General features: G+C 52.7%; 1 protein-coding gene across 3 annotated transcripts in view; it reads right to left on the reverse strand.

Annotated features, from left to right (window-relative positions):
* Positions 1–12,478, reverse strand: part of Rnft2 (ring finger protein, transmembrane 2) — a 59,766-nt gene that overhangs the window by 45,918 nt on the left and 1,370 nt on the right. For all 3 annotated transcript variants that reach the window (XM_006970803.4, XM_042268476.2, XM_076561086.1), the window contains exons 2-5: positions 11,488–11,659; positions 10,958–11,016; positions 5,717–6,186; positions 2,779–2,855 (exon numbers count right to left, since the gene is read on the reverse strand). In XM_006970803.4, the coding sequence (XP_006970865.1) occupies positions 2,779–2,855; positions 5,717–6,186; positions 10,958–11,016; positions 11,488–11,511 (630 nt within the window). In that variant the 5' untranslated portion in view covers positions 11,512–11,659. The remainder of the gene's footprint in view (positions 1–2,778; positions 2,856–5,716; positions 6,187–10,957; positions 11,017–11,487; positions 11,660–12,478) is intronic.

Consider the following 12,478-nt stretch of genomic DNA (forward strand, 5'->3'; position numbering starts at 1 on the left):
TTAGCCTGCACTTGACACACACACACACACACACACCCATTGGTTCCATCCCACCTGAGCTGCTCAACCTTGGATAAGCTGCTTAAATAGATCCACAGCAGCAACTACCTCCCAGGTTCCTAAGAATGAGTGCACACACACACACTACTGAGAGTGCCTGGCATGAGTGTCCATCGCTGTTAAGAACTGGGCACAAACTTTGGGCATGGTGCCACACGCCTGCAATCCCAGCAGCACTCAGAGGTGGCAGAGACGGGAGGATCAGAAGTCTGAGGTCAGCCTCTGCAGCATATCAAGTCTGAGGCCACCCTGGGCTGTGTAGGATGCTGTCTCAGAACAAGCAAATCGGGGCCAGTGATGAAGGTGTGGCTAAGAGTTAGGTCCTGAAAGCTGGGAGTGGTAGCCACGCCTTTAATCCCAGCACAGAGATGCAGGCAGAGCTCTGAAAGTTTGAGGCTAGCCTGGTCTACATAGTGACACCCTGTCTCTCACATACACAAAGGCTCCTTTGTTTGCTCCCAGCAGCTCCTGGGCCTGACAGCAATCCCAGAACATGTCCAGAGTCTGCAGAGAAGGGCATGTTCCCGTCCCAGTGCCGGGGGGGGGGGGGGGGGGGGATCCCTGTGCTGCTGGCCCTCCAAAGCCTGTCTCTTCCTGGCCCAGGGTGTCTGCTCTGCTGGAAGAGATGAGATCATAGCTTTCCCACTGACCCTGCCTTGCGGTTTCAGTAAATGCTCCATACATACTGTCTCAGACCTGACCCAGAATCCGGTGCTCGGCTGCAGTGTACATTTCCAGAGAAAGAGCAGACAGACCGATCTCAACTCTCCCATTATTCCAGGAGTCAAGGTTAATGCCTGAGGGAGCACCTCTAGGGGCTGGGCTCAGGAAAGTGCATCCTGCACCAGCATGAGTTTGAGTCCCCAGCTCCTAGGGAAGAAGCCAGGTGTGGTGGTGCCTGTAGCTGCATCGGGGAGGCTGAGACAGCAGCGTCCCTGGAGCTCGCTGGCAGCCAGCCTCGGCCAATCAGTGAGAGACCCTGTCTCCAGAGATAAGATGGACAGGAATGGAGGAAGACCGCGCACAGTGCACAGGGGCTGATCTCTGGCCTCCACACCCAGGCACATAGGCACGCACTTGCACGCACATTCCCAGAAACCACCACCTCCAACCAACAGACAGCTCTTGTCAGTGAGGTTTACTCACTCGGCAGTCTCTTCTCCTCGCTAATAAATGGCAGGTCCCAGCTTAGTTTAGGAAGGCCCATAAAGGCAGGAAGCGAAGGACCAAGAGAGGCCAGATGCCTAAGCTTAAGGCCAGTCACTGTGACCCTGCTCACAGAAAACATGCGCGTACAGTGTGTAATCCTGGCACTCAGGCTGAGGAAGGAGGGTTGCAAGTTCAAAGCCAGCCTGAACTACGCAGAGTTAGAGGCCAGTCTGGGCTGCATGGTGAGACTAGGTCTCCTCCACACCCCCCTCAAAACAAAATATGCATGTACAGACATAATGTCATCTGTGTATTCATGGAGCTTAAGCATCCCAGGAGGCTCCTCCATGGATCTAGGTATCCTCTTGGCCCTTAACACCTAAGCCCAGGCACCATGGTGATGACACTGCATTGGCACAGGACCAGTCCCCAGTGTCCCCCTCTATGGGGGTGGGTCACTCTGTGGTTTTCTTACCAGAAGGGTTTGCATGAAGATGAGACAGAGGGGGTCAAGCCCTGGATCTCACATGCAAAGGGGACCTGGGATGCATCCATGCTTTGGGCAGAATACAGGGGCCATCACAAGGCCACCTGCTCTGCAGAAAGCAGTTTTGCAAAACAGATCGATTTAGTATTTCCTCTAGGCCAGGCACAACCTCTTCCATGCTTTATCTTAGTTAATCACCTCGATGGGTCTGAGTTGGTAGGGTGCCTTGTCTTAAGACGGGGTGATGGTCTGATGTACCCATTGCACGTTGAAAATCATCAATGACAATACTTGGGACGCACCCAGTCTGCCAAACAGCCCTGTTTAGTAGTCCAGCACACTGTAGCCTGCTGGCTGTCAGCCCTCTGGGCTGCCTGGGAGCAGGCCTGGAACTCCTGGCCTTCATGTATTCCCAGTTCACCCTCCTGGGCCCTGGGACTAACGGTGCAGCCACCGAGGCCAGCTCAAGTCAGAGGAATGTGTTGTTTTGCCACTGTCATAGAGATGAGCTAGTAACTCGGGGTCTCCGAAGTCAGGGAGCAATGGAACCCCCTTTCTAGAGAGGAGCCTGTGGATTACAGCTCCACGGCAACTACTGTGGGCCTGACAGTGGGTAGAATTATTGTTTTATTTATTTATTTATTTATTTATTTATTTATTTATTTATTTATTTTTGTTTGTTTGTTTTTCGAGGCAGGGTTTCTCTGTGCAGTTTTGGTGCCTGTCCTGGATCTTGCGCTGTAGCCCAGGCTGGCCTCGAACTCACAGAGATCCGCCTGGCTCTGCCTCCCTAGTACTGGGATTAAAGGCGTGCGCCACCACCGCCCGCCTTGAATTATTGTTTTGTTTTTTTAAATTGTGTGCATATGAGAAAAGACATATAGACTTGTAACTACAGGTGCACATAGGCCACAGCTTGCACGCAGAGGCGGAGGTCAGAGGACAACCCTGGGTGTAGGTCTTCACCTTCTACCTTGTTTGCTACGACTCTGACCTTGGCCTAGACCGCCCTGTGTCAGATCTCAAGTCTGCAGAGCTGTGAGGCGGAAATCCATCACTCTGGCAGCCGCGGGGGGACTCACCTTCAACGACACCTGCTCCCGGAGGGTGGAGTTCGCATAGGCGAAGGTGCTGGCCATCCCGATGCACACAGCGATGCCTGTAGGAAGCACAGGGTAACACGGGGGATGTGCTGGCTTCCACCCCCTCAGACCTCTCCAGCCTACCCCCGAGACCCTGACCAATGCTGGAAAACGTCATCCAACATGTCCCTGGAGTTGGCAAGCTAAGGACTGAGGGGAGGAAGACCGACTTCCAGGGATTAGGCTATGAGCCACATCCACAAGAAGGCTGAGCCGCTCTTGTCTGGGGAGAGGGTGGAGAGCGGCCAGAGAGAGACCAGAGTTCAAATCCCGGCTCTGCCACTTCTGCTGTGTGAGTGCAGGCAAGTCACTGGCCCTCTCTGAGCCCCAGTTCCCTCATCTGTGTGATGGACGGACAGACAGCTCACAGCACCCAGCTCATGGAGGGGCAGTGCACATAGGTAACCTCCAGCAGTGACTCTGTGGGATGCATAACCCTGTCCACTCTAGAATAAACCTGGAGTTATCTGTAACATACACAGGAGGCCACGGGGAAGCAGAACAATGCTAAGGGAGGTGAAACTCCCCACCGTCAGGCAGACGGGAGAACGGGACCGAACCCACAACTCATGTAAACACCACGGTCCGCCAGTCTGCGGCCTGGGCTTGCTCCTGGGGAATGACTTGAAGGACCTTCAAAGCCTGCTGTGCTCCTTCGGACAGGGCTAAGACAGGACTGGCTTAGGACTGTTTTGTTAGAGTTAGGTGTTCTCTAGGATTCTTAGATGGACCCAACAGAAGTGTTTCTCCGCATTAGAAACAGGGAAGGGTGGTGACTCTGGTTCTCTCTCTCTCTCTCTCTCTCTCTCTCTCTCTCTCTCTCTCTCTCTCTATCTCTATCTCTATCTCTATCTCTCTCTTCTTCTTTAAATACCCTCCTTTTGGATTAGACAATAAGCAGGGCTGGAGTCGGCTCAGCGGGTAAAGGGGCCTTGCTGCCAAGCCTGACAACTTGAGTTCAATCCCCAGGACCCACAGTGTAGAAAGACAGAACCGACTCCTGAAAAATGCCCTCCGGCCTCCAAACCGGTGCCACTGTACATATTTCTGGGCCCATGTACACACACACATTAAATAAACAAATGTAAATTAAAGACAACCACACAGTCCACTGATGCTGGGCACCGCGGTGCACACCTGCCGTACCTACGACCTCAGCACCCAGGACACTGCGGCAGGGGACACCAGCTTTGATCTCCGCCGAGCTACAGAGGAACCTTGTCTCAAACAACTACATGCAGGAATCACACAAGCTGCAAGGCCAGGTATGGCGGCACATGTCTAGAATTCCAGCACTGGGGAGGCAGAGGCAGGAGGATGGCTGAGAGTTCAAGGGCAGCCTCAGCGACAAACTTACAGTTCTACTGACGGCCAAGGCTACAAACGAGACCTGTCTCAAAAGACAAATAAAACAACAAGCAACAACAACAACAACAAAAACCTTAGACATAAGTTTGGCAGCACTCAGGGTGAGACTTGAGGACATGCTGGCTTCCGAGTTGAGGAAGAGCAGGGAAGGATAGTGATATTGGGGATCCAGAAAGGAGGGGGTGACACAGTTGGCCAGAACGCCCCAGAGGGTGGAAAATAAGAGACAAAGGAGCCGGGCGGTGGTGGCGCATGCCTTTAATCCCAGCACTCGGGAGGCAGAGGCAGGTGGATCTCTGTGAGTTCAAGGCCAGCCTGGGCTACCAAGTGAGTTCCAGGAAAGGCGCAAAGCTAAACAGAGAAACCGGTCTTGAAAAACCACACACACACACACACACACACACACACACACACACACAAAAGAAACAAAGGATGGCCTCATCTTGAGATTTTCTTTTTTGTTGTTTTGGTTATTATTATTATTATTATTATTATTATTGTGTGTGAGTACCTGAATGCAGGCTCACACGTGCATGTGTGGGGGTCAGGACAACCTTCAGGAGTTCTCTTCTTCCACCGTGGGTTCTGGGGATCGAACTCAGCAAATCAGGTGTGCAAGACAAGCACCTTCGCCCATTAAGCCACCTTGCCGGCCCCTGACATTGTCTTGTATGGGAAGAAGTAACCGAGTCACAGTCTGGAAGTACTGCAGGGCAGAGTAGCACCACCAACACTCCAGAGACCATCATGAAATGATGAGTTATGGGCTAGGTACTTGGTTAAGTACCACACAAGTCCCCATCCCACTAACTGAGTACCTGCTACGTGCCAGGCTCTGTCAGAGGGGTGTGTGTGTGTGTGTGTGTGTGTGTGTGTGTGTGTGTGTGTGTGATGGTCGGAACACAACCTGTAGGAGTGGGTTCTCTCCATGGGTCTGGAGGACTGAACTCAGGTCATTAGTTTTGGGGCCAAGTGCCTTTGCTTGCTAAGCCATCTTGCTGACTCTGGTTATTTGGATGTGTTGTGGCAATGAACACTTGACTCACTGGAGCCATCCCCAGCCCTTCCCTGAGTGTCCCGTGTGTAAGTGCTTGAATCTACAGACAGAATTGGGCACTGAGAGGAACAGCTGTCTATACCTAACCCCTATTAGAGAGACACGAGGACCCGAGGCAGAGAGTTAAATAACATGCCCAGCAAGGACAGGCTGGAGCTGTGGTTCCGACCCCCGAAGCCTGAGCTCTTAGTTAGGACACGCTGCTCTTTCCATCCGACTGAGATACTGGCTAAAGAGGTTTCTATTTCAACCCCACTGGACAGAGGAGAAAGCTGAGGGTCAGAGAGGTCACCTGCTCAAGATCATACAATCGGGCTGGCATTTGAACCCAGGTCTGACTCAGAACTCCATGCATGCATTCAAGCACCATGGTTCCTCTACTGTCTGCCTGGCCCTGGCCCTGGGCACGCCCAGCCGTTCCCTGGAGTGCAGGGCCCGCCCACTGGGACTCACCGAGCTTGTGCTGGAAGCACAGTTTGGCCAGCAGGATGAGGATAAAGGGTAGCCCTTTCTGCAGCCAGCAGATCACAGCCTTCAGCTCGGACAGTGCGGGCGCTGGAGTCCCGGGCTGCTCGTCCACCCCTTCCTCGGAGTGCCCACGGTGGTCCCCACCCACGTGCTGCAGCAGGGAGCCCCCGCGGTGGGCAGCATGGTGGAAGTGGTGGTGGGATTGGCGATGGTGGTAGGTGCTGCCTTCGGTGCTGCGGCCACCGGCCTCGTCCCTGGTGGCTGGCATCGGGATGAACACGTCCCCGCCACCTCCTGTGGAGCCCAGGACCAGGCCTGCTGGGAAGGGGTTGGCGGGCAGGCCACCTGCCAGGCCTGAGAAAAGCGCGGGAGGGGAGGCCGCCTCTGCCTTCAGGCTCTCAAACACACCACCTTCATCCACGCTGGCCTCGGGGCTGAGCGCCTGGCTGCGGCTTCTGCAGGATGGGATAGCAGACAAAGCCCACGTCAGACCTGGCCCCAAACTCACACTGCAGTTTAATCCCTGTGCCGGGAAGGTGTAGACTTAACCCCGCTATGGTGTCTGGAGGGGAGTGGGGGTCTGCACAATTAGAACTGGATGAGGTCATCAAGTATAACCCCCAGGATTGAATCCTGGGAGCTTTATGGGAAGAGGGAGTGAACCAGAAAGAACCTGATGGCCAGATGCATCCAGAACAAGAGGTGAGACACACCTCTCTTTATAACTTCACCCAGCCTGGAGTGGTCTGTTTCGGCCACAGAAAAACAGATATGAGACAGAGAACTGGCACCCTCGTGGGATTGTGAACACAAAGTACCAATGATGTGACCAACCCAACTGTATCTCCCCTCAAAATGTTGGGTGTGGTCCTGAGTCCTCGAACCCCAGAATGTGACCTTATTTAGGGGCAGGGTCTTTAAACAGTGGACCCCAATCCTTTAGTATGGCAGATGTCCCTGTACGGAGAGATCAGGACAGACACATGGCAGGTTGGGAGGAAAGACTTCAGAAAGTGGACCTTGCACCTTGCAGCCTCCAGCACCATGAGAGATCCAGTCCCTGTGGGTGAAGTCACCAGTGCCACTAGCTCTAAGAGGCTTGCGATCCCAGCACTTGGGGGGATGAGACGGGAGGATCCTTCAAGACCAGGCTGGGCAACTTAGTGAGACCCTGTCTTGAGAAAGTGGGAAGGCGGCGGCGGCGGCGGCGGCGGCGGGGGATTGTTGCTCAGTGGTAAGGCTCAGGGTCCAGTGTGCTTCATTGACTGACTCATCAGCTCCTCCCACTAGCCGATTTTAGGTATACACAATATCCCCATTTCACAGATCAACCAAAAGAGACACTTGGTCAGAGGTGAATGGCTGGTGAGGGACAAGATTTGGTCCCGATTCAAGAACTTATATGTATGCATTTATCTTTGAGGCAGGGTCTTCATCTGTCTCAAGCTGGCCTCAAGCTTGCTGTGTAGCTGAGGATGGCTTTGAACCCCCAATTCTCCTGTTTCCACCTCCCAAGGGCTGGGATTAAGGATGTGCGCTACCACATCAGGTTTTATGTAGTACTGGGCACTGACAGGGCTTCCTGAGTGAGGCGAGCACTGTACCTTCTGAGCCACATCCCAGCACCTGGCTCACTTCCTCAAGCACCTTGTTTCCCCCAAAAGCTGCTTTTGGACTTGACCTTGTACCACCCGGTCTCTACTGATCATATATATATATTTGACTATTTCACTATCACACTAAAAGCCCTCTAAGGAGCTCCCAGTCTATATTTCCAGAAGACTCTGCTAAGTTCTAGAGGCAGGTACCAAGAGCATTCCCATTTTACAGACAGAAACTGAGGTTTCAGATGAGCACCCTAAACTCCAATGTCACACTGGACTTCTCACCTCTCAAGGGTCCCCGGCTTCAGGTAGCTGTGGTCACTACGCTGTCCCCTAGCCCTGCCTCACCGAATCTAGGTTAGCTCATCCTGCCTCCATCAGACGCCAGCTGACACATCTCCTCCTCGATGGGAGGGCAGTGGCCAACTCTCTCTAAACCCAGGGACTGCTACAGGGGACAGATCTCAGTGGTTAGTTTATTGCCCACCTTTCCCAACACCCTCGATCCTGGTTGTGTGCTGTGCCACTGTGGGGATCCCAGGACAAATGCAGGTGGCCTGGACCCATCAAAGAATGCGTCAAAGTCTTTGGGAGTGGGCCCTGTACCTCGACTTCTCAAATCCCTTGGAGATTCCAGCATGCAGGGACAGGGACAGGGACAAATGTGACTGCTTACTCCCTTTTGTATATCTGCCAGAAAGCACAATGCAGATTGTACAAAGCACGCTCAACCAGTGTTGTTTGAAAGAGTAAGTGAGAGTCAGAGCTAGTTCGCGGACAGCCAAAGCCACAAAAAGAAACCCCATCTTCAGAAGAGAAAAAAACAAAACAAAACAAAACAAAACAAACAAACAAACAAAAAAACGTTTAAAGCATTTGCCTGAGCCTGGTATTTACAAAACTCATTTAACCACAGAATCGTTTTTTACCCCTGGAAAACCTATTAATGTTACACAGGACACCGAGACACACGGCCAGGGACTGGTTGGTTGGGAGAAGGGTCGTTTCCTTCACAAGCTGGACTTCATGGTACATCGTCCTAAACCTGGGACAGCTTAAAGATGGCTACCGAATCACTCTCCCCACCGGGCCCCCTCCCTAGTGGTTCCAAAGCCTGGGAACCGTGTGGCCCTCCTCCCCGGGGCTCTGGATAAAAATACTTACGATATTAGTGGCAACAGCAACACGGCTGTGTGTCTCGAAGGACTTGAGCTTTCTCTGCATTTCAAGGGCTTGGCTCAGAAAGCGCACACTTTGTCAGGTGCCCAGGCCGCTGTAGATGACCCTACCATCCCAGGGGACTCTAGAAAGCCTCCCCCAATCCCTGAGCTCACTCGAGTTCCTGATGCTCCAGGGAACTTCAGTACACCTCGGGAAAGCTCAACCTACCAAGGCCTTTTTTTTTTTTTCCCAGTCTGCCTCCCTCCCCTCGGCCCCTCTCCTGTATCCAGTTGGGATTGTAGCCAAAATGGGAAAGAATATTCCTTGGGGGGAGGGGGTTGGAACTGCACTTCCAACTTAACCACTTAAGAGCACCACCTTAGAGAGCCAAGAGAGCCAGGGACTGGGTCCACTTGAATTGGAGAAGGTGAACTACGGCTCTCAAAGGGGCCAATGGGATGGCTCCACAGGTAAAGGTGACTACGGACAACTCTTGACAACCTGAGTTTGATACCTGGGACTCACACATGGTGGAGAGAGAGAACTGACTCCCACAAGCTGCTGGCCTACACGCATGCCATGACACCGGCACCCCACCCAAATAAATAAGTAGTGTAATTAAAAGTTGAAGCGCAAATTTGGATGGGAACAAATGGACCACAGGTCTAATCTTAGTCCTGCCATTTCCTGGCTGTGTGACTTTCGCTAAAGGACCTGCCCTCTCTGAACTTTAGTCTCTCATCTTCAGGCTGCTCTAACAGTGGCACCTTAATGCCCGGTGGACAGTAGCTTTTCTGCCATGGCTTCTTCTCCCGAAGATGTCTGGGTTCACTTGAGAGCAAAGCTGTACTCAGCTCAGAAGATTCCATAAGCAAGCTAACGGTTAAGATAGATGCTGCGTCTGTGTGTGTCCTTGTGTTCATGAAGACACAGTCCTTCATCCGTCAGCAACTGTGACATTAATCATCTTTCTATGGCTGGAGAAACTGAGACCTGGAGGTGCTGCTTCATGCTAAAGACGCCACCGCTGGTATCTGCGTCTGTGACACAGAGTACCCGAGACTGGGGAAAGGTGTGGCTGCTCCCGTCCTGAAATCAGGACAGCTGCACCCAATCCACACAAGATTGGGGCTCACGGAGGGAAACGCGGGGAGGTCATCAGACCCCAACCCACTTGCCTGTGCCCCCACAGCTGCATGTGGTCCTGGAAGGAGCTGGCATGTATATATATATGTGCTGGAAGGTCCCCTGAAGGGAGGATGCTGGGGTAACAGCTTCTGTGATTCCCACCCTTGCTGGGCTGGGCTTTTTGGTATTTGTAGCTGCCTTGGAATCACTCGAGGTCCCCGGAAAGTGACCCCAATAAACTCACTGGTTCACAGAACAAGCAGCCAGCCATCTAGGAAGCTGGCGGCAGTTCTCAGCAGGTACAGATCCGCCAGCTCCCTGACCTTGGACTTCCCAGCCTTCTTCACGCTGGTGAAAGTTAGATGCAACTTGTGAGGCAAGAGGCAGGCCGGACCCTGTGCTTTGTAGCAGCTAACAGAGGCCAGGCGTCTCTATGTATGAAAACCCGGCAGGAACGATCACTCAATGAGCCGCAACGATCCGTGTGGATCCGTCTTACTGGGTTTGAGAACTGTCCTAAGACAACAGCAGCTACTCTGTGTCAGTCGCCACTGCAAGGTGTCCTCTCTGCTGTGGTTTAGGTCGAAGGAGAAAGTCCCCTGAGGGACTGTAAAGGCAGGGGTCATGGGGGGTGCTATTAGGGGGTGCGGTGGGCCTTTAAGAGGTGGAGCCTAGTGGGAGGTCTTTAGGTCCTCGACCTGTGCACTGCATGAGGAGGAGGAGCAAAGTCTGAGTAGAGCACAGCTCTCCACTGTATTTCTTCAGGCAGGGTCTCTCACTGAAGCCAGAGCAAGCTGACTCCCACTCGTCTAGATAGGTAAGTTGCCCAGAGATTCCCTGTCTCTGCCTCCCAGGTACTGGGATTCCAGGTGACTGCTAAGCCTACCCAGTCTTTACGTGGGATCTAGGAATCTAAACACTGGTCCTCAGGCTTGCCGGACCAACACTTGATCCTCCAAGGATTCCACCTGGCCCTCTCAGCCATGCTTGAGAAGTCAATCACTCCCACCGACCCATGCCGCCACCACTGCCATCCGTGATACTTGGGTGATGAGGTCAAAGGTGGCCACAGAGCCAGGCTTTCCATGCGTTCTCTCAGCCTCCAAGACCGTGAGCCACGGAAACTTTTTTTTTTTTTCTCTTTATCAAGTCATCTGCCTGGGGTATGTTCTTAGAGGAATGCAAAGCCGCCAAATAAGCTGCAAAGCCATTTTCCCTTGGGTCTGTTTTATATCTCCGATAACAGATACTGAGAAGCAAGTATTGTTCATTACACCATCCAGAGCCTAGGGGCCCCACATGGGAGGAAGTTGGAGTTGGGGGACACTCTTACCTTTCAGGTGGGATGTTGTCCGTGTTGCTACTGTGGCGCCTCTGCATTTTCCTTAGCACCTGAAAGCCGACACACATGTGAGCCACGTCCCCTGACACACCCCTTACCTGTTGCCATGGTAACCGTAAAATAAGTCTCACTCTTCTGTTACATGACTAGGGCTCTCTGACAACTTCCAAACCACATTTCTATCACTTCTGCCACGCAATCCTGGGTGTTACATCCCACAGGAGAGCGTTATTACCTCATCTCACGGGGAGGCGACTGAGAGTCACAGGTGGAGCTGCTTCTTATGCAAAAGGGGAAAAATGACTAATGGGGCTGCCGACAGCCGCTAGACGGGGTGCCGTGAGCAGCAGACACCATCCTTTTTAACTTGCTGTGTGGCCTCAGACTAATCAGCAAACCTCTCTGTGGCCTCCCACTCCCCATCGGTCCCACCGGAGGGAACGGAACGGTCAACCTGCAAGTCTCCTTCCCTCTCACACATTTAGTGGGTGAAGGGGTGACTTCCCACGAAGACACATCACCTGGTGCGCCGCAAGGAGCCACATGGACTTCAGAACTCCATGTTGACGAAATGGGCCGTGGACATTCAGGGTTCCTGATGCGACCTGGTCACGGGATCCCACAGAGAGCAGGCCGGCTCCTCTTCCTCTTCAGAGGGAAGTGCAAGGCAGGGGTTCCTCCAAGGCATCAGACCTTGGATGGCACAAAGGACTTGGGTGAGCAGGCCATGGGATGACTTGAGTCGTCTAATAAATTGGGGGGTGCAACTGGTAACTATAACAGGTGACCCCACTTGCCCGCTAGTTCTGGCAGCCTCTTAGTCTCTGAGGCACTTGCAGCGGGTTACGGCTTTGATAGATTTGTCATCCTGGCAAACTATGGACCCTGGGGGTTGGAGCCACAGCTCTGTTGACGAAGTGCTTGCCGCACATGCTTGAGGACATCGGTCTGATCCCCAGCACCTCGGTAAGTAGCCAGGCATGGTGGCGTACCATTGCAATCCCGGCACTGGGGAGGTAAAACTCGGAGGGTTCCTGGGACCCCCTAGGCCCAGTCCTTCTAGCTGATGAGCCCTAGGTCCCAGTGAGAAATCCTACCTCAGTAATAATAATAATAACAGTCAATAATAATAATAATAATAATAATAATAATAATAATAATAATAATAAAAGGCAGCCAGTTCCTAAGGAATGATACCATATGCACATTCACACACCTCTGCATTCCTGCACACGAGCATCCATACACCCCTGCATGTGTGTATACACACACACACACACACACACACACACACACACACACACACTGGCAGGAAGAAAAAGGAAATCATGAATCCTGACTGGGGAATACAGAAAATGATTTTAGAACTTCCCCTGGCTTCCCAGTAAAACCCGAGCTGTCGGAAGGTTCCAGGTTGTTCCTGAAGCACCATCACTGTCCACCAATGCTGTGACTCATCTCCAGTCACTCTAAAGCTAGCCTTTCCCTGGCTCCAGGCCTTCATACTTGCTC

Source organism: Peromyscus maniculatus, chromosome 23 (genome assembly GCF_049852395.1).
Source record: "Peromyscus maniculatus bairdii isolate BWxNUB_F1_BW_parent chromosome 23, HU_Pman_BW_mat_3.1, whole genome shotgun sequence".
Lineage (NCBI taxonomy): Eukaryota > Metazoa > Chordata > Mammalia > Rodentia > Cricetidae > Peromyscus > Peromyscus maniculatus.